The sequence below is a fragment of the Mobula birostris genome, chromosome 10, assembly GCF_030028105.1.
Source record: "Mobula birostris isolate sMobBir1 chromosome 10, sMobBir1.hap1, whole genome shotgun sequence".
In the NCBI taxonomy this organism is placed as follows: domain Eukaryota; kingdom Metazoa; phylum Chordata; class Chondrichthyes; order Myliobatiformes; family Myliobatidae; genus Mobula; species Mobula birostris.
In genome coordinates this window covers 131,026,812-131,054,329 of record NC_092379.1, presented here as the reverse complement: position 1 = coordinate 131,054,329, position 27,518 = coordinate 131,026,812, and the positions used below count along the sequence as shown (strand labels likewise).

Genomic DNA, 27,518 nt, shown 5'->3' with positions numbered 1-27,518 from the left:
AGTCTCGGGCAGGTGTGTGTTGGGTCCGCCGTGCGTTCCAGCGGAGTCTGACCAGGTTTGATCTTTTATTTTGATCTGCACAGAGGCTAGCAGCGGACAGAATAAGTTGAGTGATGTGTCGTGAGATATGGTGCGGAGTTCCGTTCGTCACAAAACCAAACCGCCAACGCGCTCAGGGCCGTCACAATGGAGTTTGCCACAATCCAGAGGCCGTCACAATATGGAAAACTTCATCCTGCCCCCAGGAGAAATGACCCACAGCGGCCCAAAGCCTGCCTCTAACCCTCCAGCCTGCTGCTGGGGCTGGACACGGTCTCTGAGTGGTGGTTAGATTTTGTGAGCTGGAAGCAGTTCAGGCTCTTTGCAGTCACCAGCTCTGCTGTTTTGGGCCAAAGAAAACCGCCTCAGGGTGCCCAGCAGGAATGGTAGGTGGCTGGAGGATTGCACTTTGGAGGCTTCAAGTACTTTGAGTGAAAGTTTAGTAGTCATTGTATGCCTTCTTCAGCAGACCAATCTTTGCACATTCCTTCAATGGACTCTCCCCATCATTGGAGATCTCCACAGGGGGCTGGGAGTTAATCCAATCATTTCATAAAATGTATATCCCAAAACCAAAAATTGATCTATAAACACAAAAGAATCTGCAGATGCTCAAAATCCAGAACAACACACACACACAATGCTGGAGGAACTCAGCAGGGCAGACTGATCTATGGAAATGAATAAATAGTCAGCTTTCTGAGCCAAGAACCTTCATCAGGACTGGAAAGGAAAGAGGAAGGGGCCAAAATTAAAAAGTGATTTGCACCCTCCATTAGCTGTTGGAAATTCACGAATGATTGCTTCTCTTTAGAACTGTGCACTAATTGCCCCAAAGCTTGAGTCACATGACCACATTCTGCTGTGACATCACACAGGCCTTCTGGCCTTGAGTGAATGCAGCCTAGGTCTTGTCAGATCTGTATTAATGTCAGAGCTAGTTACACACTAAAATGTTTACTGTTTGGAAGATGTATCTTGGGTTGAGAGAACAGATACGGCTAATGATGTCTTCCTCTACTGATTTAGCTTGAGTCTGTGCTCTGCGTCAGTTCTTCAGGGGCTGCTGGGAGATTCTGCCAATGATTTGACAATCATTCATTCATCAAGCCTCAATGATCAAACAGTTGCTGTATGTTACTGAAACTTTTATGGCTGCTAAGACTACTGTCTATGTTAAGTATCAAGATGCTTTATATGACGAAATGAACGTTATTAGCTGAACCAATAAGTTCTTAGTTGTGTTTGTGTAGAACCAAGCAGGTAGCTTGGGGATAAAAAATGAAGTGAACTATGTAACAGAATCAGGATTGCGTTTATTATCACTGGCATATGTCATGAACGTTGTTGTTTTGTGGCATTAATACAGTCCATTTGTTACGTGCCATGTCATATGACATGGGTAATCATGGTCTTTCCAATTTTCTTCCACAAGAGTGGTTTGCCATTGCCTTCTTCTGGGCAGTGTCTTTACAAGACGGGTGACCCCAACCATTATCAATACTCTTCAGAGATTGTCTGCCTGGTGTCAGTGATCACATAACCAGGACATGTGATATGCACCAGCTGCTCATACGACCATTCACCACCTGCTCCCATGACTTCACGTGACTCTGATATGGGTGCTAAGCAGGTGCTACACCTTGCCCAAGGGTGACCTTCAGGCTGGTGGAGGGAAAGAGCATCTTGCACCTCCTTTGAAAGATTATTATCTCCATCCTGCCACCCCATCAGTACAGTATGGGATATAAAAATTACCTAAGTTACAAAAATAAATAGTTGTGTTCATGTAGAGCAAAATGCATTTGTGGATTCGTGAACAGTTCAGGAATCTTAAATTCAAGAGATCCTGCAGCTGTTCGAAATCTTCAGGAACTCAACAGGTCGGTGTGTAAGATGTGGAAGTTCACGGAGACCTCTTGTCTCCCAGATAGCCACACCTGCACCAGGTGCACTGAGCTGCAGCTCCTGGGAGAATGTATTAAGGCACTGAAGCTGCAGTTCAATGACCATCGACTTCTACGGGAGAATGAGGAGGTGATAGATAGGAGCTACAGGCAGGTAGTCACCCCTGGGTTGCAGGAGGCAGGTAACTAGGTAACTGTCAGGTGCAGGAAGGGAAATGCACATCCAATGCAGAGGACCCCTGTGGCCATTCCCCTCAATAATAAATATACCATTTTCAATATTGTAGAGGGGAGCAGTGGTTGGGACTCTGGCACTGAGTATAGTGCTGTGGCTCAGAAGGGAAGAGAGGTGAAGAGGACTGCAGTGGTGATAGGAGATTCCATAGTCTGAGGAACAGAGACGAGGTTATGTGGGCACAATTAAGACACCCAGATGGTATGTTGCCTCCCAGGTGCCAGGGTCAGGGATGTCTCAGATCGGGTCTGTGGCATTCTAAATGGGGAGGGTGAGCAGCCAGAAGTCTTGGTACATATTGGCACCAATGACAGGTAGAAATCTCTCTTCAGGACCTCCTCACCTTTCTTAACTGTCATTGGTGCCAATATGTACCAAGACTTCTGGCTGCTCACCCTCCCCATTTAGAATGCCACAGACCCAGTCTGAGGCACCCCTGACCCTGGCACCTGGGAGGCAACATACCATCCAGATATCTAGATCACATCCACAGAATCTCATCTCTGTTCCTCAGACTATGGAATCTCCTATCACCACTGCAGTCCTCTTCACCTCTCTTCTCTTCTGAGTCACAGCACTATACTCAGTGCCAGAGACCCAGTCACTGTTCCCCTCTACAATATTGAAAATGGTATATTTATTATTGAGGGGAATGGCCACAGGGGTCCTCTGCATTGGCTGTGCATTTCCCTTCCTGCGCCTGACAGTCACCCAGTTACCTGCCTCCTGCAGCCCAGGGGTGACTACCTCCCTGTAGCTCCTATCTATCACCTCCTCATTCTCCCGTAAAATAGATTTCCTTAAGGGAAAACTTGGGGAAGACTGATCACCTAGCTGTACTTCTACTCCCTGAGTATAGGCGGAGACTAGAGACTGCAGCACCAACAATGAGGACCAAGAAGGTTTGGACAAGGGAAGCACAGGAGCGCCTACAGGACTGCTTTGAATCGGTGGACTGGACTGTAGTCAGGGATTCATCTTCAAACCTGAATGAGTATGCTGTAGTTGTTACCGACTTCATTAAAACCTGTGTGGGTGAGTGTGTGCCTACAAAGACTTACTCTACATTCCCAAACCAAAAGCCATGGATGAACCAGGAGGTACGTTGTCTGCTGAAGGCCAGATCTGTGGCATTCAAGTCTGGCAACCCAGGCCTGTATCAGAAAACCAGGCATGATTTGAGGAAGCTATTTCAAGGGTGAAGAGACAATTTCTAATGAGGTTAGAGGCGTCACCAGAAGCATGGCAACTCTGGCAGGGTCTGCAAGATATTACTTCCTACAAAGCGAAACCCAATAGCATGAATGGCAGCGATGCTTCACTACCAGATAACCTCAATGCCTCCTATGCCCGCTTTGAAAGGAAGAATACAACTACAGCTGTGAAGATCCCTGCTGCACCTGATGACACTGTGATCTCTGCCTCAGAGGCCAATGTTAGACTGTCTTTAAAGAAGGTGAACCCTCGCAAGGCGGAAGGTCCCGATGGGGTACCTAGTAAGGCTCTGAAAACCTGTGCCAACCAACTAGTGGGAGTATTCAAGGACATTTTCAACCTCTCACTGCTACAGGCAGAAATTCCCACTTGTTTCAAAAAAGCAACAATTATACCAGTGCCCAAGAAGGGTATTGTGAGCTGCCTTAATGACTATCGCCCAGTAACACTCACATCGACAGTGATGAAATGCTTTGAGAGGTTGGTCATGACTAGACTGAACTCCTGCCTCAGCAAGGAACAGGACCCATTGCAATTTGCCTATTGCCACAATAGGTCAACAGCAGACGCAAACTCAATGGCTCTCCACACGGTTTTAGACCACCTGGACAACACAAGCACCTACGTCAAGATGCTGTTCATCGACTATAGCTCAGCATTTAATATCATCATTCCCACAATCCTGATTGAGAAGTTGCAGTACCTGGGCCTCTGTACCTCCCTCTGCAATTGGATCCTCGACTTCCTAACTGGAAGACCATAATCTGCGGGGATTGGTGATAACATAACATCCTCACTGACAATCAACACTGGCACACCTCAGGGGTGTGTGCTTAGCCCACTGCTCTACTCTCTATATACACATGACTGTGTGGCTAGACATAGCTCAAATACCGTCTATAAATTTGCTGATGATATAAACATTGTTGGTAGAATCTCCGGTGGTGACGAGAGGGCATACAGAAGTGAGATATGCCAACTAGTGGAATGGTGCCACAGCAACAACCTGGCACTCAACGTCAGTAAGACAAAAGAGCTGATTGTGGACTTCAGGAAGGGTAAGACGAAGGAACACATTCCAATCCTCATAGAGGGATCAGAAGTGGAGAGAGTGAGCAGCTTCAATTTTCTGGGTGTCAAGATCTCTGAGGATCTAACCTGGTCCCAACATATCAATGTAGTCATAAAGAAGTCAAGACAGCGGCTATACTTTATTAGGAGTTTGAAGAGATTTGACATGTCAAAAAATACACTCAAAAACTTCTATAGTTGTACCGTGGAGAGCATTCTGACAGGCTGCATCACTGTCTGGTATGGAGGGGCTACTGCACAGGACTGAAAGAAGCTGCAGAAAGTTGTTAATCTAGTCAGCTCCATCTTGGGCACTAGCCTACAAAGTACCCAGGATATCTTTAGGGAGCGCTGTCTCAGAAAGGCAGCGTCCATTACTAAGGACCTCCAGCACCCAGGGCATGCCCTTTTCTCTCAGGTAGGAGGTACAGAAGCCTGAAGGCACACACTCAGTGATTCAGGAGCAACTTCCCTTCTGCCATCCAATTCCTAAATGGACATTGAATCCTTGGACAACCTCACTTTTTTAAAAAATATACAGTATTTCTGTCTTTGCATGTTTTTTAAAAAATCGATTCAATATACATAATTTACTTATTATTATGTTTTACTTTTTTTTCTCTCCTAGATTATGTATTGTAATGAAATGTTGCTGCTATGTTAACAAACTTTTATGTCACATGCTGGTGATAATAAGATTCTGATTGTGATTCTGAAAATCTTCCCTGAAAAATCTGTTGGAATTCTTTGAAGAAATAACAAGCAGGATAGACAAAGGTGAATCAGTGGATGTTGTATGCTAGGATTTTCAGAAGGCCTTCGACAAAGTGCCATGCATGGGGCCGCTTAACAGTTAAAAACCCATGGTATTACAGGAAAGATACTAGCATAGATAAAGCAGTGGATGATTGGTAGGTGGCAAAGGGTGGGAATAAAGGGAGCCATTTCTAGTTAGTTGCCGGTGACTAGTGGTGTTCCACAAGGGTCTACGTAAGGACTGCTTCTTCTTACATTATATGTCAATAACTTCAATGATGGAATTAATGGCTTTGTGACCAAGTGCTTTGAGAGACTGGTTCTATCACATCTGAAATCCTGTCTGCCCACTACTCTGGACCCCCATCAATTTGCCTATTGCACCAACAGGTCAACAGAGGACGCCATCTCCACGGCACTTCACTCTGCCCTGACCCACCTGGACAGCCCCAACTCTTATGTCAGAATGCTGTTCATTGACTTTAGTTCGGCATTCAATACTGTGATCCCCTCCAAGCTGATCGCCAAACTTCACCAGCTTGGTATCAGCTCATCCCTCTGCATTGGACCTTGGACTTTCTGACTAACAGACCCTAATCAGTTCAGTTAGACAACCTCTCCGCCTCCACTCTCACCCTGAACACTGGCGTGCCTCAAGGCTGTGTGCTGAGCCCTCTTCTGTACTCCCTTTTCACCTATGATTGCGTTCCTGTACACGGTTCTAACTCCATAATCAAGCTTGCAGATGACACCACGGTGGTTGGCCTGATCAGAGGGGATGACGAGATGGCCTACAGGGACGAGGTCCAGCACCTGGCCGCGTGGTGTGCCGACAACAACCTGGCCCTTAACACCCAGAAGACCAAGGAGATCATTGTGGACTTCAGGCATGCAAGGAGCCACACTCATGTCCCCATCTACATCAACGGAACTGTAGTGGAGCATGTATCAAGCTTCAAGTTCCTTGGTGTCCACATTTCTGAGGATCTCACCTGGTCCTTGAACTCCTCCATCCTGATCAAAAAGGTGCAACAGCGCCATTATTTCCTGCAGAGCATCATCTCTGTCCAAGGATACTGACGGACTTTTACTGCTGTACCATTAATAAAGTATATCTATCTATCTATTGAGAGCATACTCACCAACTGCATCTCAGTGTGGTATGGTGATTGTCCCATATCGGCCGCAAAGCACTCCAGCGTGTGGTGAAAACTGCCCAGTGGATTATCGGCATCCAATTGTCCACCATTGAGAACATCTACCATAAACACTGCCTGGGCATTATCAAGGATGCATCTCACCCTAACCATGGACTTTTTACTCTCCTCCCATCTGGTAGGTGCTACAGGAGCCTCTGCTCCTGCACCAACAGGCACAGGAAGAGTTTCTTCCCTGAGGCTGTGACCCTGCTGAACCTCTCATCACAGCGCTAAGCAGTATTGCACCCATATTGTACTGTCTCAGTACTTTTATATTTGTATGCTGTAGCACTTATTTTTTTTATTCGCAGTTATTTTGTAAATAATACTATTCTTTGCATTTCTGGTTAGATGCTAACTGCATTTCATTGGCTTTGTATCTGTACTCGGCACAATGACAATAAAGTTGAATCTAATCTAATCTAAGTTTGCAGAGGTTACAAAGATAGGTGATGGGGCAGATGGTTTTGAGGAAGTAAAGTGGCTACGGAAGGAATTAGATTAGGAGGATCGGCAAAGAAGTGGCACGAAGTGCATGGTTATGCACTTTGGTAGAAGAAATGAAAGCATAGACTATTTTCTAAATGGAAAGAAAATTCAAAAATCTGAGAATCAAAATGACTTCGGAGTCTTCGTGTAGGATTCCCTAAAGGCTAATTTGTAGGTTGAGTTGGTGGTGAGGAAGGCAAATGCAATGTTAGCATTCATTTTGAGAGGACTAGAATATAAAAGCAAGGATGTAATATTGAGGTTTATAAAGCACTGGCAAGGCCTCACTTGGAGTATTGTGAGCAGTTTGGGGCCCCTTATCTAAGAAAGGATGTGCTGACATTGGAGAGGGTTCAAAGAAGGTTCACAAAAATGATTCTGAGATTGAAAGGCTTGTCTTATGAAGAGCGTCTGATGGCTCTGTCCCTGTACTCACTGGAATTCGGAAGAACGTGGGGTGACCTCATTGAAACCTATCAGATGTTGAAAGGCCTTCAACACAGTAGATGTGGAGAGGTCGTTTCCTATGTTGGGGGAGTCTGGCCAGAGGACACAGGCTCAGAATAGAGGGTTGTACTTTAAGAATGGAGATGAAGAGGAATTTCTTTACCCAGAGCATGGTAAATCTGTGGAACTCGTTGCCACAGGTGGCTGTGGAGGCTAAGTCATTGGGTACATTTAAGGCAGACGTTGATAGATTCTTGATTAGTCAGGGTATGAAGGGTTGCAGGGAGAAGGCACGAGATTGGGGCTGAGAGGGAAAATGGATCAGCCATAATGAAATGGCAGAGTAGACTCAATGGGTCAGATGGCCTCATTCTGCTCCTGTATCTTCTGGTCTTATGATCTATGGAGGGGATAAACAGTCGACATTTCAAGCCAAGATGCTGATGAAGGGGATGAAGGATCTTGGTCAGAAATGTCGGCTGTTAATTCATCTTCATAGATGCCTCCTGACCTGCTGAGTTCCTCCAGCATCTTGTGTGTACTGTTCAAACATCTGATAGGGCAGGTAGTATTAGAGTGGGGAGTTCTTGAGTTCCCAGTAGGAGTATACTAAGTCTGGCTACAAGAAAGACAATGATAGATTTAGAAGGCATTTGTGTAAATGCCCAAAGTGAAATAAGTTAGGACAGTGAGCAGCAGAGACAAATATCTTTTCACTGTTGCATTGTGCTGTTGTGTTGATACTGAAACATGGACCAAGTGGGATGAGGTACTTATGGTTCTTGTTGCAAAAGAAAAGGGAAGTACTAAAAGACTGAGGGACAGTAATGTACTAGAGGGACAGAGGACAAGGAGAGAATGTGTTACCATGTACAGGGTGTATTCTGTATCCCGTCAAAATGTGAGCGGAAGAGAAGACAGGCAGGGAACCATTACATTCAGGAACAGTTATTAGCTACAACCATCAGACTCCTGAACTGGTATGGATAACTTCAATCACTGCTACAGTACTCTGACCTGATTCTACAATCTATAAAACTCACTTTCAAGGACTCTTTTCAACTCATGTTCTCAGTATTATCCTTATTTACACATATTGTTGTCTTTTGCACATTGGTTGTTTGTCAGTCTTAGACCATAAGACCTAGAAGCAGAGATTGGAGTCTTTGTTTATGTACATTTTTCATAAAATTTTGTTGTGTTAACTTCATCCTGCAAGAAAATGAATCGCTAGATAATATATGGTAACATCTGCATACGTACTTTGATAATAAATCTACATTGAACTTTTGAAATTATAGGGAAATGCAAGGATTGTAGAGCAGTGAGATGGGAAATTCAGTAACACCAACACTGGAATTAGTTGGAATAAAGTGAAAAGCTGGGAATTTCCAAAACAATGCAGAGAATTTCCTTGCTCCGTATATTTTCAGACTAATACAGAAGGCAGATTTAGTTCTGGGGAATGTGGGCAACATGGCCCCAGTGAGTGTGGATAACATTTGGGGAGCTCTTGGATGGCATGTTGTGACCCAGCTCCAACCTGGATTCAAACCTGACCTCTGGTGTTGTCCTTGTGGACAATTGCATGCCTTCCCTGTGACAGCGTGGGATCCCCTGGGAATATTGCAGTTTCCTCTCAAATCCCAAAGATATGCAGCGAATTGGCCTCTGAATATTGTCTCTTGGGTGTAGCTGAGGGGTAGAACCTGGGATGGTGTAACAGAATGCATGGGAGAGTATTTTACAGGGGGAGTGGGATTGTCTGCATAGACTCAATAGGCTGAAATAGCTTCCTTCTATGCTATAAAAAATATGGGACAGTGTTCATTCTGTCGTACAAAATAACTCCAGCAAATGCTGAAAATACTCAACAGGTCAGGCAGCATCTGTGGAAAGAGGATCGGTATTAACATTCCAGGTTAATAAACTTCACTTAGACCTAAAGTAAAGAAGGCAAATGCAATGTTGACATTCATTTCAAGAGGACTTGAATACAAAAGCAAGGATGTAATACTGAGACTTTGTAAGGGATTGGTCAGACTGCATCGTGTGTAGTTTTGGGCCCATATCTAAGAAAGGATGTGCGGGCATCGGAGAGGTTCCAGAGGAGATTCATGAGATGATTCCAGGAAGAAAAGATTAATGCATGAGGAACATTTGATGGCTCTGGGCCTGTACACACTGGAGATTAGAAGAATGGTTGGGGGTGGGGGTAATCTCATTAAAACCTATCGATCATTGAAAGGCCTAGATAAAGTGAAGACCGGAGAATATTTCTTATAGTGGCACAGTCTAGGACCAGGGGGCATAGCATCAGAATACAAGGATGTCTTTAGAACAGATGAAGAGAAATTTCTTTAGCCAGAGGGTGGTGAATCTATGGAATTCTTTACCATAGACGGCTGTGGAGGCCAAATCATTGGGTATATTTAAATTGGAGGTTGGTAGGTTCTGGATTAGTAAGGGTATCAGAGGTATGGGGAGAAGGCAGGAGAATAGGGTTGAGAGAGAAAATAAATCAGCCATGATCGATATGCCGAATGGCCTGTTTCTGCTCCTATGTCTTATGGTCTAAATGACAAAGAACTATTGAATTTTAAAAAGAGAATGGAATGATCTATCATGAGCAAATGAGGTGAATCAATTAAGGTGAGCAAGTACATGTAGATAAGTACTTGAAGTAGATTTGGCACCACTGTTAGAAGAGACTGTGACAATAGGATTAGTTTTAATTTTCTCTTAATAGATAAATAACACGTTTGTGTTGTAACACCAATTCTATTGTAATATTGCAATTCAAAGAGAAAACAGGATACTGTAATGAACTGTAGATATCTCTTTGTTGTTGCCCCTCTTCGTGCATCAGATGGCAATCTTCCCATTTCTTTAGCAGTGGTCTGTTTTATGAGCTCTACCCAGCACAGATGGAAACTGTGATAGGAGCTGGCCGGATTCGAACTCGGGACCACTCACATTGAAGTCTGGTGCGGATACCACTACACCACCAGTTGGCTTGATATCTTTCTGACTTTTTTAATAGTTTATTCCTCCTCCCACCTTCCTGGTTCATTTGCCTGATTTCACATCATAATATAATGCCTTTCCTAATCCAGAAACCCATTGGAATGATGTACTTTGGAAATCAAGAAACTATGACTGCTCATGAATGATTTCTAACCATTTTATTTCAGGTTCCAACAGAGATCTCCATCAGTTTAGTGTTTGTTAGAACCTCCTGTCCTCTGTGTAGCTGTTATTACCCACTATCTTTGTAGAATTCATTGAGACTTCAGTTAATATAGGTACATTCAGCTGCAGCTTCTGTCTGCAAGGTCAGGGATAATAATTCCATTTATCGGATGCCCAGGGAATATTATTTTCACATTAGGAGTTGTGGAAAGTGTTTTATGGAGACAGTGAATGCATTGAGAAATGGACAAATCTAGTCGTTGTAAAAGGTTCTTCTGCTGTTGCTATTTGTCAGTCCATTTGTGCTCAGTCTTTCTGAAGGTACTCGTCCATGGAAATGTTACTTCTACCCAAGTAACTAGTCACGTTTCCTGATCCCAGACACTGAACATAGGAGATCACTCATTCACTAACACTGTAATATTCCATCTCATCTTGCCTTTGGAACATAGAACAGCTCAGCACAGAAACAGGCCTTTCAGCCCACAAGGTTGTACTGAACCAATTAATTAGTCATCTAAAGGCCAACTAAATTAATCCCTTCTGCCTACACAATGCCCATATCCTTCTATTTTCTTCACATTCATGTGTCAGTCTAAATGTCTCATAAAATAATTACTACTACCCCGGGCAGCACATTCCTGGCATCCATCTTTCTGTGGGGAAAAAAACACTTGCCCCTCACATCTCCTTTGAAATTACTCCCTTGCACCTTAAATATATGCCCTCTGGTATTAGACATTTCAACCCTGGAAAGATGCTGTCTGTCTACTCCATCTATGCCTCTCAATCTTATAAAGCTCTAACAGATCTCTGCCGCCTCCACCACTGCAACCTCTCATAATAACAGATACCCTCTAATCCAGGTAATCCTCTTCTGCACCCTCTCCAAAACCTCAACATCCTTCCTATAACAGAGCAACCAGAACTGTACACAACACTCCAGATGCAGTTTATAAAGCTGCAATACAACTTCCTGACCTTTGAACTCAGTGCCTCAACTAAAAAAGGCAAGAAGCCATATGCCATTTTGCCAAATGTGTACTTTAGAAAAGTCATTGAACAGTGAATGAACCATCAGCTGTGTGTTTTCCTCAGAAATGGATCAAGAATCAATTTTATTCACCATATACATTTACATATACTGTACTAAGAATTTGCTGTGGTGTGTTGCCACAACGTACAACATTCAACAAGAAATAAAGGATGTACGACATTAAGAAGAAATAAAGAATTATAAAAAATAAAGTTAGAGGTTAAAGTATAGATACAGAATAAAATGTGCATAAACACTACCATGTATTTACAATTTAAACTATTATAAAAAGTGGTTTGTACAGTACAGTGGGGGTAATGGATGGAGGGGTGTGAACTAGAATGGTTGATCAGATTAACTGCCTGGGGGAAGAAACTTTTAAAATGGTGCACACACACAATACTCTGCAGATGCTGGGGTTGCTTTTAAAATGGTGTGAAGCTTGTTTTAATAGCCCTATAGAGCTTTCAAGGAGGAATCTTTTGGAAAAGGCAGATTGTCGGGTGGGTTGTGTCTGCAATGATTCTTCCTGCCTGATTCTTTGTCCTAGACACGTACAAGTCCTGCAGTAATGGTAAACTGCAGCCTTTTCTGCTGACCTAATAGTTTGCTGTAGTTTTCCTGTTTTGACACTGCACTAAACCAGACAGTAATGATGGATGTGAGGATCCTCTATAAGATGGCAGTGTAGAATTGAACCGGTATGTTCTGGGGAAGATAGCATTTTAACAACTGCGGCAAGAATTGCATTCTCTGGTTAATGAAGGAGATATGGTTCTCCCACACGAGGTCCTGCAAAATAATGATGCCCAGGAACTTAAATGTTGAAATGGTGCTAGGCATAGAGCTGTTGCTGATCAACACTCAATTCATTCAGCAGAGTGGAGGCTAAACTGACACAAATTAAAGTTAATGAATCAAGAAAACAGGAGCATTCACATTTTGGCCATGGGAGATTTTCTGACACTTGATACTATCTTAAGACTCATTGAGTAAACCACTGGCCACCAGTGAGAACCTAGAACAAGAGAAAGTCTGCGGATGCTAGAAATCCAAGCAACACACACAAATGCTGGAGAAACTCAGCAAGCCAGGCAGCATCTATGGGGACAAAATACAGTCAACGTTTCGGGCCGAAAACCTTCAGTAGGACTGGAGCAAAAACAGCTGAACAGATTTGAAAGGTGGGTGGGGGGGTGGAAGAGAGAAACGCCAGGCGATAGGTGAAACTTGGAGGGGCGTGATGAAACAAAGCGCTAGGAAGTTGACTGGTGAAAGAGACAGAAGAGAATATATCACTCTGTAGATGGAGGTTGAGGTAAGATGGTGAGCGTCGTTTGCTGCTGTAATTTGGCTTTGTTTCTCTTGGCTTGTATTTCCATTTCACTTTTACCAAATCCTCCTCCACTTCATTGTAGTAAGCCCTTTCCCAATGGAAAAATTATTGGTTAAAGTCTTTGGTTTTACCACTACTAGGCAAAACCTTATGATAAAACTGGAGAAAAATATTGTGGACATTGAAAATTTCAAATAAAACCAGAAAATACTGTAGGTGTTCAGTAGGACCTCAGCTGTGGAGAGAGATAGTTAATGTTTTAAATCTCATTAAAGTCTATTAACCTGGAATGTTAATGCTGATTCTCTTTCCACAGATGCTGCCTGACCTGCTGAATACTTCCATCATTTTTCATAGTCCTTCTTTTATGGTCCACTGTCCTCTCCTATCAGATCCCTTCTTCTCCAGCCCTGGATCTTTCACACCCACCTGGCTTCACCTATCACCTCTCACAACACGCTGGAGGAACTCAGCAGGTCGGGCAGCATCCATGGAAAAGATCAGTTGATGTTTTGGGCCGGAACCCTTTGTCACTTCGAGGTATGCTTCCCCTATCACCTTCCAGCTAGCCTCCTTCCCCTCCTCCCACCTTTTTATTCTGGCATCTTTCTCCTTCCTCCTCAGTCCTGAAGAAGGGTCTCAGCCCCAAAGCACCAACTGTTTATTCATTTCCATACATGCTGCCTGACCAGCTGAGTTCCTCCAAAATTTTGTGTGTGTTGCTTTGGATCTCCAGAGTCTGCAGACTTTCTCACATTTAAGAGGCCTTCTTCAGCCCTTTACCTCTGCTGCCTAACACTGCCCAGCTTCTTTCTTTATTCCCTCCCCTTGCCTGCCAGCTTGTACTTCACCCATCCCCCAGCTTTCTTATTCCAGCTTCTGTTGTCTTTCTTTCCAGTTCTGATGAAGGGGCTCAGTGCGAAACATCGATTGTTTATTCCCCTCCATAGATGATGCCTGTCCTGCTGAATTCCTCCAGTATCTTGGGTGTGTGTGTGTGTGTGTGTGTGTGTGTTGCTCTGGATTTCCAGCATCTGCAGAATCTTGTGCTTATACTCAGTGTCTTTCATTTAATGCTCTTTACCTGTTCACTCCTCTTTAAGGTAGTCAAGTAGCTGCCCAAACCCATTTCCACCTTTTGTCGACATCCTGTCACTGCACTGGAGTAGAGAGATGTCCATTGAGAATTGAATTGACTTATTTCTTACATCCTTCACATATGAGTAAAAATCTTTACTTTACATCTCCATCTGTGTGCAATCATAGGAATTTATAATAAATAGAACAGTCAATGTAACATAGAAATACACTCAAATCAGTGTGAGTTCATCAGTCTGATGGCCTGGTGGAAGAAGCTGTCTCAAAGCCTGCTGGTCCTGGCTTTTATGCTGCGGTACCGCTTCCTAGATGGTAGCAGCTGGAATAGATTGTGGTTGGGGTGACTCGGGTCGCCAATGATCCTTCGGGCCCTTTTTACACGTCTTTGTAAATGTCCTGAATCATGGGAAGTTCACAACTACAGATGTGCTGGGCTGTTCGCACCACTCTCTGCAGAATCCTGAGATTAAGGGAGGTCCAGTTCCCATACCAGGCAGTGATGCAGGAGTCAAGATGCTCTCAATTTTGCCCCTATAGACAGTTCTTAGGATTTGGAGACCCATACCAAACTTCCTCAACCATCTGAGGTGAAAGAGGCGCTGTTGTGCCTTTTTCACCACACAGCTGGTATGTACAGACCACATGGGGTCCTCGGTGATGTGGATGCCGAGGAACTTAAAGCTGTTTACCCTCTCAACCCCAGATCCAGTGATGTCAATAGAGATTAGCCTGTCTCCATTCCTCCTGTAATCTACAACCAGCTCCTTTGTTTTTGTGACATTGTGGGAGAGATTGTTTTCTTGACACCACTGTGTCAGAGAGTTGACTTCTTCCCTGTAGGCCACCTCGATATTGCTTAAGATTAGGCCAATCAATGTAGTGTCAGCAAATTTAATTAACAGATCAGAGCTGTTGGTGATGACACAGTCATGGGTATACAGGGAGTAAAGGAGGGGACTTAGGACACAGCCCTGAGGGGCTCCTGTGTCGAGAGTCAGAGGGGTGGAGGTGAGAGAGCCCACTCTTGCCACCTGCCGGTGATCTGACAGGAAGTCCAGGATTCAACTCCTCAAGGCGGGTCCTGTCAAGCTTGAATGGAATTATGACCTTGAATGCTGAACTGTAGTCCACGATCAGCATTCTCACATAAGCATTCTTCTTCTCCAGGAAAGATAAAGAAGGGTCAACAGTCATCACAAGTTCTGATGGCACCTTCCACCAAATGTACACTAAAGATCAGTATATGGATCAAGATTTAAGTAGAGAAATAGAATTCAGAAACATTTGTTTATTAAATTTACTGAATAAAAAGCAGCATGTACTCATTACACATTAATACACATTTCAGATATTACAGAAACATTTCACAATGAACAACAATGTTGGTTTGGTCCAGCAAGAGTTTTCTACAACAACAACAATTGCACTTCATTCTCTCAGTCCAGCTGAGTTCCCCACCTTGTGCACGCTCTCTCTCTCCCCGGTCAAGACAACATCTGCACTGCTAAGAGCTGAGAAATCTTTGGGTTTGAAATACATATCACCTCATACCCGTTTATGTAGCCACTCTGCGTAGCATAATAGCCCCACCCCCCCCCCTTTCACCAGTTTAAGGTGTGGTAGAAATTATATAATATTCATAAAATTAACACTATCACAATTTAAGTAAATCATCAGTTGTATAGGATCTTTGCACACTTCATTTTATGGTTCGCCATAACAGTTAATCTAGAAATAGCTTGTCAAATGGGCCAATAATTTAATGTGGAAAGATAGATTTTACAGAAGTGGTGATCTCTCACCATGTAATAGCAGTAATTTCCCAGCTTGAAACACTGCCTGCAAAATTAAAAAGTTAAGACAGAGACCAAAATGAGAGAAAAGTTAATGTCAACATTGCTATTCTAGCACAAGATTTTTGTTGCACCTTCACAGAATGGCAAATAACAATTCAAACCTTTCAGAACTGGTTGACAATTACTGCTCAAATACACAAGGGCAATGGTCTGGCGGCCACGTCAGAACCCTCTGATTGTGTTGTTCAGTTGAAACCAACCTACTGAAGGCAGGACCATTCTACAATTGGACAATCTCGACCATCTTGTTACAGCGCAGGTGGTGGAAGCTAGATATGGCCTCTTCAATATTTCTATGCTGTGTTAATAACAGTGACAGCCTACACCTGTGTATCAATGCACCAGCAGAGAAAACATGAAGGGAGAAACTAAAATAGCTTTTAGCATTGAACCATAGTTGGGGAAAGCATACCAAAAGGACTACCAAATATGGTCCAAAGCAAACTTTGAAACCAAAACACATTTCTCCCATTACACAATAGTAATCCAATCGTGATATTACATTTCCCCTGATCACTGAATGCAAAATAATTTCATAAATTCAATTAACAGATCTCATAGTTTGTGTCTTACAGGTAGAAGATTCAGTCAGCCTGTTATATAGTTATAAACATTTCAATATTCAGCCAGATTCTCTCAATACAAATTAGTTTTCCTTAAATCCACCACACAGCTATAAAAACACCAAGACAGGATCTCTAGCTTTAGAGATTGCAACTTCAATGTTAATGCTTCAGAGTTTACCCCTTTAAAGGGACTTAAGTAAATTATAAATAATTTAATTACAATTTTTAAAGAGAATCAGAACATGTTTAAGACAAGTATTTTGTAATGCTATCTTTCATTTTAGGCTGAGTCACTTAAGGTTGCGGTAATTAATTAAAACCTAAGTAAATATCAGTAATTCAATTAAATAATCAGTACAGACATTTCAATGAATGTTGGTTGTGTGGCACAAAATAAAAGCAAACATAGCAAACAGATTTTATACAGTCAAGGTTAGAAGTACAATGTTTTAAACTGATCATACACCTTTGATGCATTGGTAAAGAGAATATCTGAGGCATCGATAATACTGCATAATTATGTTGCTGAAACTAAAAACATTCTTACATATTCAAATCAAGAGCAACAATCTCAAACCTCATCTTCGCTGATATTTCATAACATCCATGAGCCTATTATATTCTGCTTGCAAATGCAGGCAAGCAGATAACATGATTCCCATTTACTGAATAGGTACCAGTAGAATTAGGGGAGCTTTGTAGGTATTGATATATTACAGTGTTTTCCATTGCATCCAGCACTTAACTAGGGATATTATCTTAATAAGAGTAGGTGTTAATTTAACATATTTAGGTTACTCAAAAAGCACAGCCAGCTTTTCACTGGATAAAAACTGGCTAAACAGCCAACTATATTACAAAATGCATTTTAATAATCCACACAACAAAAAAAAATTGTTGAAATTTCTGTCCGTGCATTTAAAAAAACTTTTTAAAAACACACTCATTATTATTGCACGCCATGTTTTTGTTAGCAATAAGACCGAGCACAACGCAATGCATCGGGCACAAGGAACAGCTGCATACTTCTCTGAGGATAAGTAAGAACCTGTCTCACTGCTTTCCAAGCAGAGTTTTGTTAATTTTCTATTCAAGGAGACTATTACATTATAAGTAGCTACAAACACGCCGACATCCAAGCAATATCAAAGTCTCTCTTTAACAAAATGGATCCAGACGCACAATGTCTGAACTGTTTTCTTTCAAGTAGAGACTCACTTAATGTTTTAAGAGTTGTCAGGTTGTGATAAATAGGCCCAAACATGTGTTGAACACAGCAAGATGCACAGAATCACGCTGAACTAATGCCTCTGCGTTCACATTGAATCACTATTCTCCAGGTTTACCTAATTGTGTACAGAACTTCTATTAAAGCACTGTGTGCAGTGTTAAGTGCTACATGGATTTACCGAAGGCAAGCACGAAACAGAGCACTGCCTTTCGTAGTCTATTTATATAAACATTTATGCCCTGATGGAAAGGTGGTTGATTTATTTCTATTTGTTCAATTCTGTTGCTGTCAATCACCACAGCAATGAAATATTGACATAACCCAACCCATTTATGGTGATATTTTATCCACTTTCCTGCAATATTTAAATAACCCTAATCCTGGTAAATTCAAACCATCTCAGTTCTAATTATCAGCTCATTAAGATTTCCTTTACCAGTTAAACATCTTGCAATATGATCTGTAATTCAAACTTCTTTTTTAAGTGCAAGAAAGCTTGGAATTATCAGGTTAAACTATAGTAAAATGTGGATTCGACACTGTTTGAACAGCAGATACGCTGTCACTGTGGGAATACAATAGCAGAATCTGAAATTACTGCTGCTAATGACACTGTGGCACAGGTGTTCTATTCAGTTTTAAATAGAAAGGTGTTCTATAGCAAATAGAATATGACTTCATGGATTATATTTTTTTTACATATTTGGCAGCACAGTGTTGTATGCCAAAGAGAGTCCCATTTGTACAACACCTAGCATTGGTGTACCATATCCAGCACTATTTCATTCAAGTCCAATATCCTCTCGTACATTTCTTAATCAGGCATATCGATGTTCAGCTTTTGAGGGGGGACAAAATACTTCCCAGGACTCTGGGTAATCACAGCACCAGTCTTTTTATAAAACATGGGGGGGATCTTAGCAGGTTCTGGTATAGGTATTTCTTCGGATTCTTCACTGTCATCATACTGAAGTTCGTATGAAATATTTCCATATTCCCTCAAGAAAGGAAAGATTTCCAGAAGAAATTGACAGAAGTCTTTGCGGATTCCAAACCACCCTACAAAAATGATGTGAACAGCAACCGTTAGAAAAAGTATATCCTTTCTACCTCAAAAAGCCTTTCACACATCTGGAAAACCAACCAGCCTCAGAGAGGGTAAAGTCCAACGCATTAATATATGTCTGATTGTCCTACTTCAGCATGAGCTTAGAGTTTAAAAATAAGAAGTTGGGACCCAAAAGTCAAACTCATGATCAGCAATTCCTGGGATGAAGTGTGAAGCTGAAGTCTCGATGTCTGCAAGACTGAGAATCTGGAGATAAGGAGTGAAGGCCCAGAGTTGGTCTATCGTGGGGTTCAGGGTTGGAGGCTGGAGTTAGGGAGTGTATGTATCCTTTGTGTGGCTTGTTTTTCTGTTGTCTTGCTTTGTCCATGCTTGTGCTGTTCTGCGGAACACTGTGCATGCTATGGTGGTGCCAGAATGTGTGGCAACACTTGCAGGCCACCTCCAGCACATTGCGTATGCTGGTTGTTAATGCAAAGGAAGCATTTCTCTGTGTTTCAATGTACATGAGATAAATAGATCTGAATCTTTAAATGTTAACAAGACCTCAGCATCAATGTGCAACAGGGGGAATGGACAGACATTCAATTTCTTTTAAAAATTGAGGATTGAAGCCCTTTTGTTACCCAAGTGCCAGCATCATGGATAGATCCATGGCAGTAAGTCAGTGAGGTGCCCTGATCCCAAGTATTCTTCAGAGGAAAGGAGTCACTTCTAACTTGTAGACATAGGAGATTCTACAGATGCTGGAAATCCAGAGCAACACAAAATACCGGAGGAACTCAGACAGTGTCTATGGAAAGGAATAAACATTTGACATTTCCGGTTGAGACCAATGTTTTGGTGCTGATGAAGGGTCTCGGCTCAAAACATACGTAGATGCTGTCTAACCTGCTGAGTTCCTCCAGCAGTTTATGTGAACTTTTTACTCGTGCAAGTGAACTACTTCCCTTGTGATACAGCTTTTCAGCTCACCCAGGTAGCAGACTCAGAATACAAGAACATCCCTTTAGAACAGAGATGAGGAGGAATTTCTTTAGCCAGAGGGTGGTGAATCTGTGGAATTTATTGCCACAGATGGCTGTGGAGGCCAAGTCATTGGATATATTTAAACAGAGGTTGATGGGTCCTTGATTAGTGGGGGCATTGAAGGTTACAGGGAGAAGGTAAGGGAATGGGGTTGAGAGGGATAAAAAAAAATCAGCCATAATGGAATGGCGGAGCAGACTCAAAGGGCCAAACGGCAAAATTCTGCTAGGCCTTATGGTAATCTCAAAGCTGGAAGCTATTAATGGGAGGGTTGAGTTCAATTGACACATGCTGATCCTGGAACACTGGTAATGTCCCGAAACTACCAGTTACAATATCAACCCTGAAAAACAGCATTAAAGCTGTTGTTTCATTGCTTGTGTTGTGCTGAATATTGTAGGCATGCTATGTTCGTGCCAGAAAGTATGGTAATACTTGCAGGCTGCTCCCAGCAATCCTCAGATTGTGTTTGTTCTTAACATCAACGATGCGTTTCACTGCATGTTCTGATGTACGTGTGATAAATAAATGAATCTAAACCTGAAGTACAACTACAAGGATAGGCAAAACAATCTTAACTGAAAATAAACCACTCTTACATCTTCCTTTCTCTGAAAAGGAAACGGCTAATGTATTTGAAATAACTTTAGCAAGGCCCTTGACAAGATCCCGCATGGTCAAGGAGGTTCACTGACTTGGCATTTAGGATGAGGTCGAAACTTGATTTTGAGGTAGAAATTGATAACGTTGGCTTCGCAGAAGCCACAGTGTAGTAGTAAATAGTTGCCTATCTAACTGGGAGAGTGCCACAGAGACTGGTGCTGGACCCGTGGTTGTTTGTCATCTATATCAATGATCTGGATGATAATGTGGTAAACTGCATCATCAAATTTGCAGATGACACCAAGATTGGAGACGTAGTGGACAGAGAGGAGGGCTATCAAAGCTTGCAGTGGAAGCTGGACCAGTGGGAAAAACGGGGCGATAAATGGCAGGTGCAGTTTAAAGCAGACAAGTGTGAAGTGTTGCGCTTTGGGAGGACAAGGTTGGATTTACATGCTGAGGTGTAGGGCACCGAGGAGTGCGGTAGAACACAGAGATATGGAAATGCAGATCTAAAATTGCTTGAAGGTAGTATCACAGGTAGATAGGGTCATTGCCTTAATAAATCAAACTTCTGAGTACAGGATGTTATAAGACGTTGGTGATGCCTAATTTGGAGCATTGTGTTCTGGTCACTTACTACAGGAAACATATCAATAGGTTGAAAGAGTGCAGAGAAAATTTACAAGGATGTTGCTGAGATTTGAGGACCTGAACTACAGGAAAAAGTTGAATAGGCTAGGACCTTATTCCCTAGAGCATAGGAGAATGAGGGGTGATTTGATACAGGTATACAAAATTATGAGGGGTTTAGATAGGATAACTATAAGCAGGCTTTTTCCACTGAGGTTGGGTGGGAATAGAACTAGAGGTCAGGGATTAAGGGGAACTTCTTCACTCAGGATGGTGAGAATGTGGAACAAGCTGCCAGTGGAAGTGGTGGGTGTGGGTTCGATTTAAACATTTGAGAGATTTGGATAGGTACTTGATAGGAGGGGTATGGAGGGCTATGGTCTGGGTACAGGTCAATAGGATACAGACAGATTAATAGTTTGACAGGCTACATGGGTCGAAGATCTGTTTCTATGCTGTAACAGAAAACACTGGAGCTCTTTGGTAGATCAGGCAGAATGTAGTAATACTTCATTTCTATGACCTTTCCTCAAACTACTTCTTCAGCATCTTGTTCTTAAATACACCAAACAACTCTTCTGATATGATTAAACTGGTTTGGAAGAATACAATTAGAAGTTTCTTTAAGAAAACCTCTTCCAAAATTCTTTAAATTTCAACCTAATCAGCCTTCTGAAAATCAATTTTAATTACACTATTGGTTCAATACAAAACTAGAGTTCCAACTGATGCTTTAAGATGAAGATGTTCCTGTCAGTACAACCATTAATGAAAAGCAACTTGGTCAAGCAGGGCAAGTGCTACACCTCCTCCCTCACCACCATTCAGAGCCCCAAACGGTCCTTCCAGGTGAGGTGATACTTCACCTGTGATTTTGTCGGGATCACCTACTGTATCGGGTGGTCCCAGTGCAGCCTTCTCTACATCGGTGAGACCTGACGTAAATTGGGGGACTACATCATTGAGCACATCACTCTACCACAAAAGGCAGGATTTCCCAGTGGCTCCTTTTTTAAAATTCTACTTCCTATTCCCATTCCAACTTGTCAGTCCATGGCTTCCTTGACTGCCATGATGAAGCAACAGTCAGGATGGAGGAGTAACACATCATATTTCAACATACAAGAGAAATTTGGATAGGTAAATCAGGGTAGCCTCCCAACTGATGGCATGAACATCGACCTCTCTAATTTCCAGTCATTTCTCCCCCTTCCCCGTCTCTCTTTTCTATTCCAAATTGTGATTCCCTTCTTGCCCTTTCTCTTCTCCTCACCTATCACCTCCCTCTGGTGCCCATTCTTCTTCCCTCGGTCCATGGTCCTTTCCTGTCAGATTCCTTCTTCTTCACCCCTTTACCTCTTCCACCTATCATCTCCCAGCTTCTTACTTCATCCACCCGTCCCCACTCACCTTCTCCTTCACCTGTTCTCTATCACCTGCCAGCCTGTACTCCTTCACCTCCCCCTATCTTCTTCTTCTGGCTTTTGTTGCTTTCCTTTCCAGTCCCGATGTAGGGTCTTTGTCTGTACACTGACTCTTTCTTCCCCTCCACAGGTGCTGCACAACTTGCTTGAGTTCCTCCAGCATCTTGTGTGCATTGTTCAGCAGCCACGTGGTGGACTGAATCATATTTACCTCCAATAGACTCAAAGCAGAATTAGGCAGAGCCTTGAAAAGATAATCTTGTGCAAGCCTAAATCAGTAGGAGTTAAGTATATGAATGGGAGGAGAGAAAGGATCAATATCCCAATGAAAACTGAATCCAATTCTTTCAACTGAATTATAACAATTTGTCCACAAGCTAAGTTACACTGTGCACATATACATTTTATTTACTATAGGGAAAATATTATGAGCAGTAATAATAAGGAAAAAAATAGTGAAACATCTGGATAGAGGTGGCTTCATCAGGCAGACACAGCACTGGATCATGAAGGGCAGGTCCTGTTGGACAAAATTACTGGAGTCTTTGAGGATTTAATGTGCACAGTGGATACAGGGGAACAGGTGGATGTTCTATACTTGGATTTCCAGAAGGCATTCGATAAGGTGCCGAATAAAAGACTTAGCATAAGGGTACATGGAATTGGGGGTGATGTATTAACATGGATAGAGGATTAGTTAACTAAAAGCAAGCAGAGAGTTGGGATAAATGGTGCATCTCAGGTTCACGGTCAGTGGTTAGCAGGGTGCCACAGGGGTCAATGCTGGACCTGCAACTGCTCACAATATACATGAACGATTTGGAAGAGGGGATGGAGTGTAGCATATCCAAGTTTGCTATAATACTAATTTGACTGGAAAAGCAAATCGTGCAGAGCATGCGGAGGGTGTGCAGAGAGATACGGATAGGTTAAGGGAATGGGCAAGGGACTGGCAGATGGAGCACAACACTGGTAAATGCACTTAAGAAAAAAATAGATCAGGTTGTTCAAACTACATTTATTATCAAAGAATGTATAAATTATACAACCTTAAGATCTGTTTGCTCAAAGATAGCCACAAAGCAAAAAACCCACAAGAATTTGGTTTTTAAAAATGACCAATACCTGATGAGCAAGAGAAAGAAAAAAAAAAGCACAAATCATGCAAACAACTGAAGCGCATAACATTACGAACAAAATTGTTATTTAAATGGTGAAAGATTCCTGCACACTGTTGTGCAGTCGAACTCTGGAGTGCTCGTGAAAGCAATGGAATGTTGGCCTTTATTGCTGGGAGGATTTAATTTGAGAGCAGGGAGGTCATGCTGCAACTGTACAGGGTACTGGTGAGGGCACACCTGGAGTACTTTGTGAAGTTCTGGTCTCCTTACTTAAGGAAAGATATACTGGTTTTGGAGGCAGTGCAGAGGAGGTTCACCAGGTTGATTCCGGAGATGAAAAGGGTTAGCCTACAGAGAGACCGAATCGTCTGCGACTGTATTTCTTGGAATTCAGAAGAATAAAAGGGGATCTTATAGAAATATATAAAATTACAAAAGGGATAGATAAGGCAGAGACAGGAAAGTTGTTTCCACCGGTAGGTGAGACTAAAACTAGGGAATACAGCCTCAAGGAAATAGATTTAGAACAGAGATCAGAGACGAAGCTGTCGAGGCTAGCTCATTAAAATATTTAAGACACAGTTAGATAGATTTTTTCAGGATTGTGGGAATAACACAGGCAGGTAGAGCTGAGTCCACGGCCAGATCAGCCATGACCTTATTGAATGATGGAGCAAGCTCAGTGGGCCAGATGACTGACTCCTGCTTCCACTTCTTATGTTCTAATGAACATCACTAGCTCAGAACGAGAATTAACGCAGAGGATACCATAAAACTCCAACATAGATACTTACAGTGATTACCCCCTTTCTGTCCGAAGGTTGTTGCCATTAATGTCATGAGAGAAAGCCAAAGAGGGATGAAAATTGGAATATAGGAGAAATTATTATGACCATCCAGCTTGTGAACCAAAAGAATCTGGAAAGAGAAAGAAAAACCTTGAGTCTCCCTATGACGCCTTGCCAGCAATAGGAAGTTCTGCATCTCAGTAGTTTGATAGGGAGAGGCTCATACTGTTTTCCCTATGCTTGTAAATGATGCTTCCATTTCTTATAAATTTCTCAGAATTCAGGAAGGAGAGCTTTGTACTTTTACAGACAATGGCATAGCGATGTGAGGAATGCGCCATGGATATCAATTTAGGCTAGTTTTCTGAATCACTTTACCAAACACACAAGCAGTAACCCACCCTTCCACTTTATCATTCCTGTCAGAGTTATGTTATGCACAGACACTCCTGTGCCTAACATCACTTTATGGACATACAATTAATCTATGTATTAGAACTATCTTATGTATTTATATTTATTGTGAATATCTTCTTGGGTTTCTTTTGTGCTACATCAGATCCAGAGCAACAATTATTTCGCTCTCCCTTACACTTGTGTACTGGAAATTGTATAAAACAACCTTGAATCTTTTAAGGCCTCGTGTTTTGTGACTGGTCTTCAGACTAATAGTGCCATTTAACGTTCATCATTACTTGTAAGTGTATATACAGTACCGTGCAAAAGTCTCAGGCACATATAAAGATGCCTAAGACTTTTGCACAGAATTGTACACGCCAACATTAGAGAGGAGAGCAAGTGTGCACATCCGACGGAAGCAAATGATGTTGGGAATGGCAAGAATGGAATGCAGCTGGAGGGGTGTGGGACAGGTGGCAGAGGAGGTGTGTCAGGGTGTGGGTGCAGACACACCTAGTCTTGAGACACCAGGCAAAGTGGAGGAGGAGAAGATGGCGGCACGACGCAGCGCGCAGTGCCCGCTCCGGTGAATGATATCTGTTATCTGTCATGTAGGGTGCCGTGCACAATCCTGATTTGATGGAGACAGACGTGAAAGATCAGAGGAACATCTGGAGAAACTTCTGAAATGCCTTTTTCGCTGCCGTTGCTACTGTGTGATCCAGAATCTCCGGAGGAGAAGGCCCTGAGTCCTCAGCTTTGTTTGTTGCTTGGCGGCCGGGGCGGGGTCGAAGCACTTGGCAGAGATTGGTGCTCGGGAGGCTGTATCAGAGGGGCTGGTTGGAGGCTCGAAGTTTTCGGATAGACTCACGAGTCTGCTGTGGTCAAGTGCTTCCAATGCATCGGCAGTTGTCGGTGCCTGGAGGTTTATGGCAGGGAGAGTTTCTCCCTTTTGCTGCCTGCTATTGGGAATATCAGGAGTCAATCGGAACTTTGAGACTTTTTTTTACCGTGCCCATGGTCTGCTCTTTATCAAATTATGGTATTGATTTGCACTGCTGTAACTATATGTTATAATTATGTGGTTTTGTCAGTGTTAGTCTTTGGTTTGTCCTTTTTTTTTTGTGATATCAGTCTGGAAGAAGATTGTATCATTTCTTAATGCATGCATTTCTAAATGACAATAAACGAGGACTGAGTGTCCTCATAATCTAAAAAAAAGTCAGTCCTCAATAGAGACCCATATCAGAATCAGGTCTATCATCACTCACATACGTCATTATTCTTTTTTGCAGCAAAATCATACAATACATAAAATTTCTACAGGACTGTGCAAAAGTCAAAGGCATCTAGCTATGTGACTAAGACTTCTGTACAGTACTGTGCACGCCAAATGTTATAATGCTGGATTAATTAAGCAAAGAGGCAAAGAAACACTTAATTCTGGTATTCTTAAATAAAGAAATCAGCCACTAAGCATTCAACACATCTTCGGCAATAAAAATAAGCTGGTTGAACATTTTAAACTGCAATGATGATTTAGCATCTGGAGGACCCACTGACTCCATTATCAAAGGAGAGTTGCGTACCTCAAAGGTCAGGAGAGGAACAACAATGGTCATCCAGCTGATAGCCATTGTAACATGGGTCCGCCTTTGTTCAGCTATCACGTCCATAGACCGCAAGAAAAGTACTGACCACACAATGTAGTAGAGCACCACCAGGCAGAGAAATGACATCAGAATCCACAAAGGGACACATACCACCTACAAAGAAACAGCAGAAAGATTGGTTAAAGAAGTTTTACTGGCTACAAAATGCTTTTCTGCATACTTTGTTTAGTCCAGGCCAGTTGGATTGTCAGTCTGCTGCACACTTTATCCAAAGGTTACAATAATAGCCTTTATGCATTCAATAGGAGAAACAGGTCATGTTGTTTCACAGAGCCTGTAGGCTGCCTGGAATAACTTCCTCACAAGTAGTCTACACTTGCTGTTGAAAAAAACTTGTAAAGTTCAAAGTAAATTTATTCTCAAAGTATGTCCATGTCACCATATACAACCCTGGGAGTTTTCTTGCAAGCATTCACAGTAGATACAAAGAAATACAATAGAATCAACGAAAAACTACACACAAAGATGGAAAAAGCAACCAATGTACAAAAGACGACAAACTGTGCAAACACAAAAATAAATAAAATTGAAACACAAGTTGCAGAGTCCTTGAAAGCTTGTGGAATCAGTTCAGAGTTAAGGCGAGTAAAGTTACGCACGCCAATTCAGAAGCCTGATGGTTGAGGGGTAATAAATGTTCCTGAATCTGGTGGTGTGGGATCTAAGACTCCTATACCTCCTCCCCCTCCTTCTAGCAAACAATGAGATATTAGCCTCATGACTGAGCTATGAGCTTTTTCTGAAGGAAAATCTGTTTGTTGAAAAGCACCTGATTCCAATAAACAGCATGTGCTTAGTCTGAGGACAGCCAAAGGCCCCTGGAAGTGCATTTCTAACAACAGGCCAATCAGTAACTCTCCAATACAGTAAACAAGTACCAGGGATAAGAAGTTTGAATTAGACAATATTATTAAAAGCAGAAAATATAACTAAAGTATCCCATTCAGTCCCAGTTCTGCTCCATGAATCACATCTGACCTGTACATTAACTTCACTGACCCAGTTTAACTACCATTGCCAAACAAACCCAACTCTCAGTCTTGAAGTTCTTTACCACCACATCCACTACCTCTTGTCAGGGAATAAAATTCTAAATTTCTACAATCCTT

General features: G+C 42.3%; 1 protein-coding gene across 1 annotated transcript in view; it reads right to left on the bottom strand.

Annotated features, from left to right (window-relative positions):
* Positions 1–15,300: 15,300 nt before the first annotated feature.
* The window catches only part of tmem185 (transmembrane protein 185), a 37,530-nt gene continuing 25,312 nt past the window's right edge, over positions 15,301–27,518 (bottom strand). The window contains exons 5-7 of the mRNA XM_072270996.1: positions 26,326–26,502; positions 24,344–24,467; positions 15,301–18,732 (exon numbers count right to left, since the gene is read on the bottom strand). Of these exons, the coding sequence (XP_072127097.1) occupies positions 18,488–18,732; positions 24,344–24,467; positions 26,326–26,502 (546 nt within the window). The 3' untranslated portion in view covers positions 15,301–18,487. The remainder of the gene's footprint in view (positions 18,733–24,343; positions 24,468–26,325; positions 26,503–27,518) is intronic.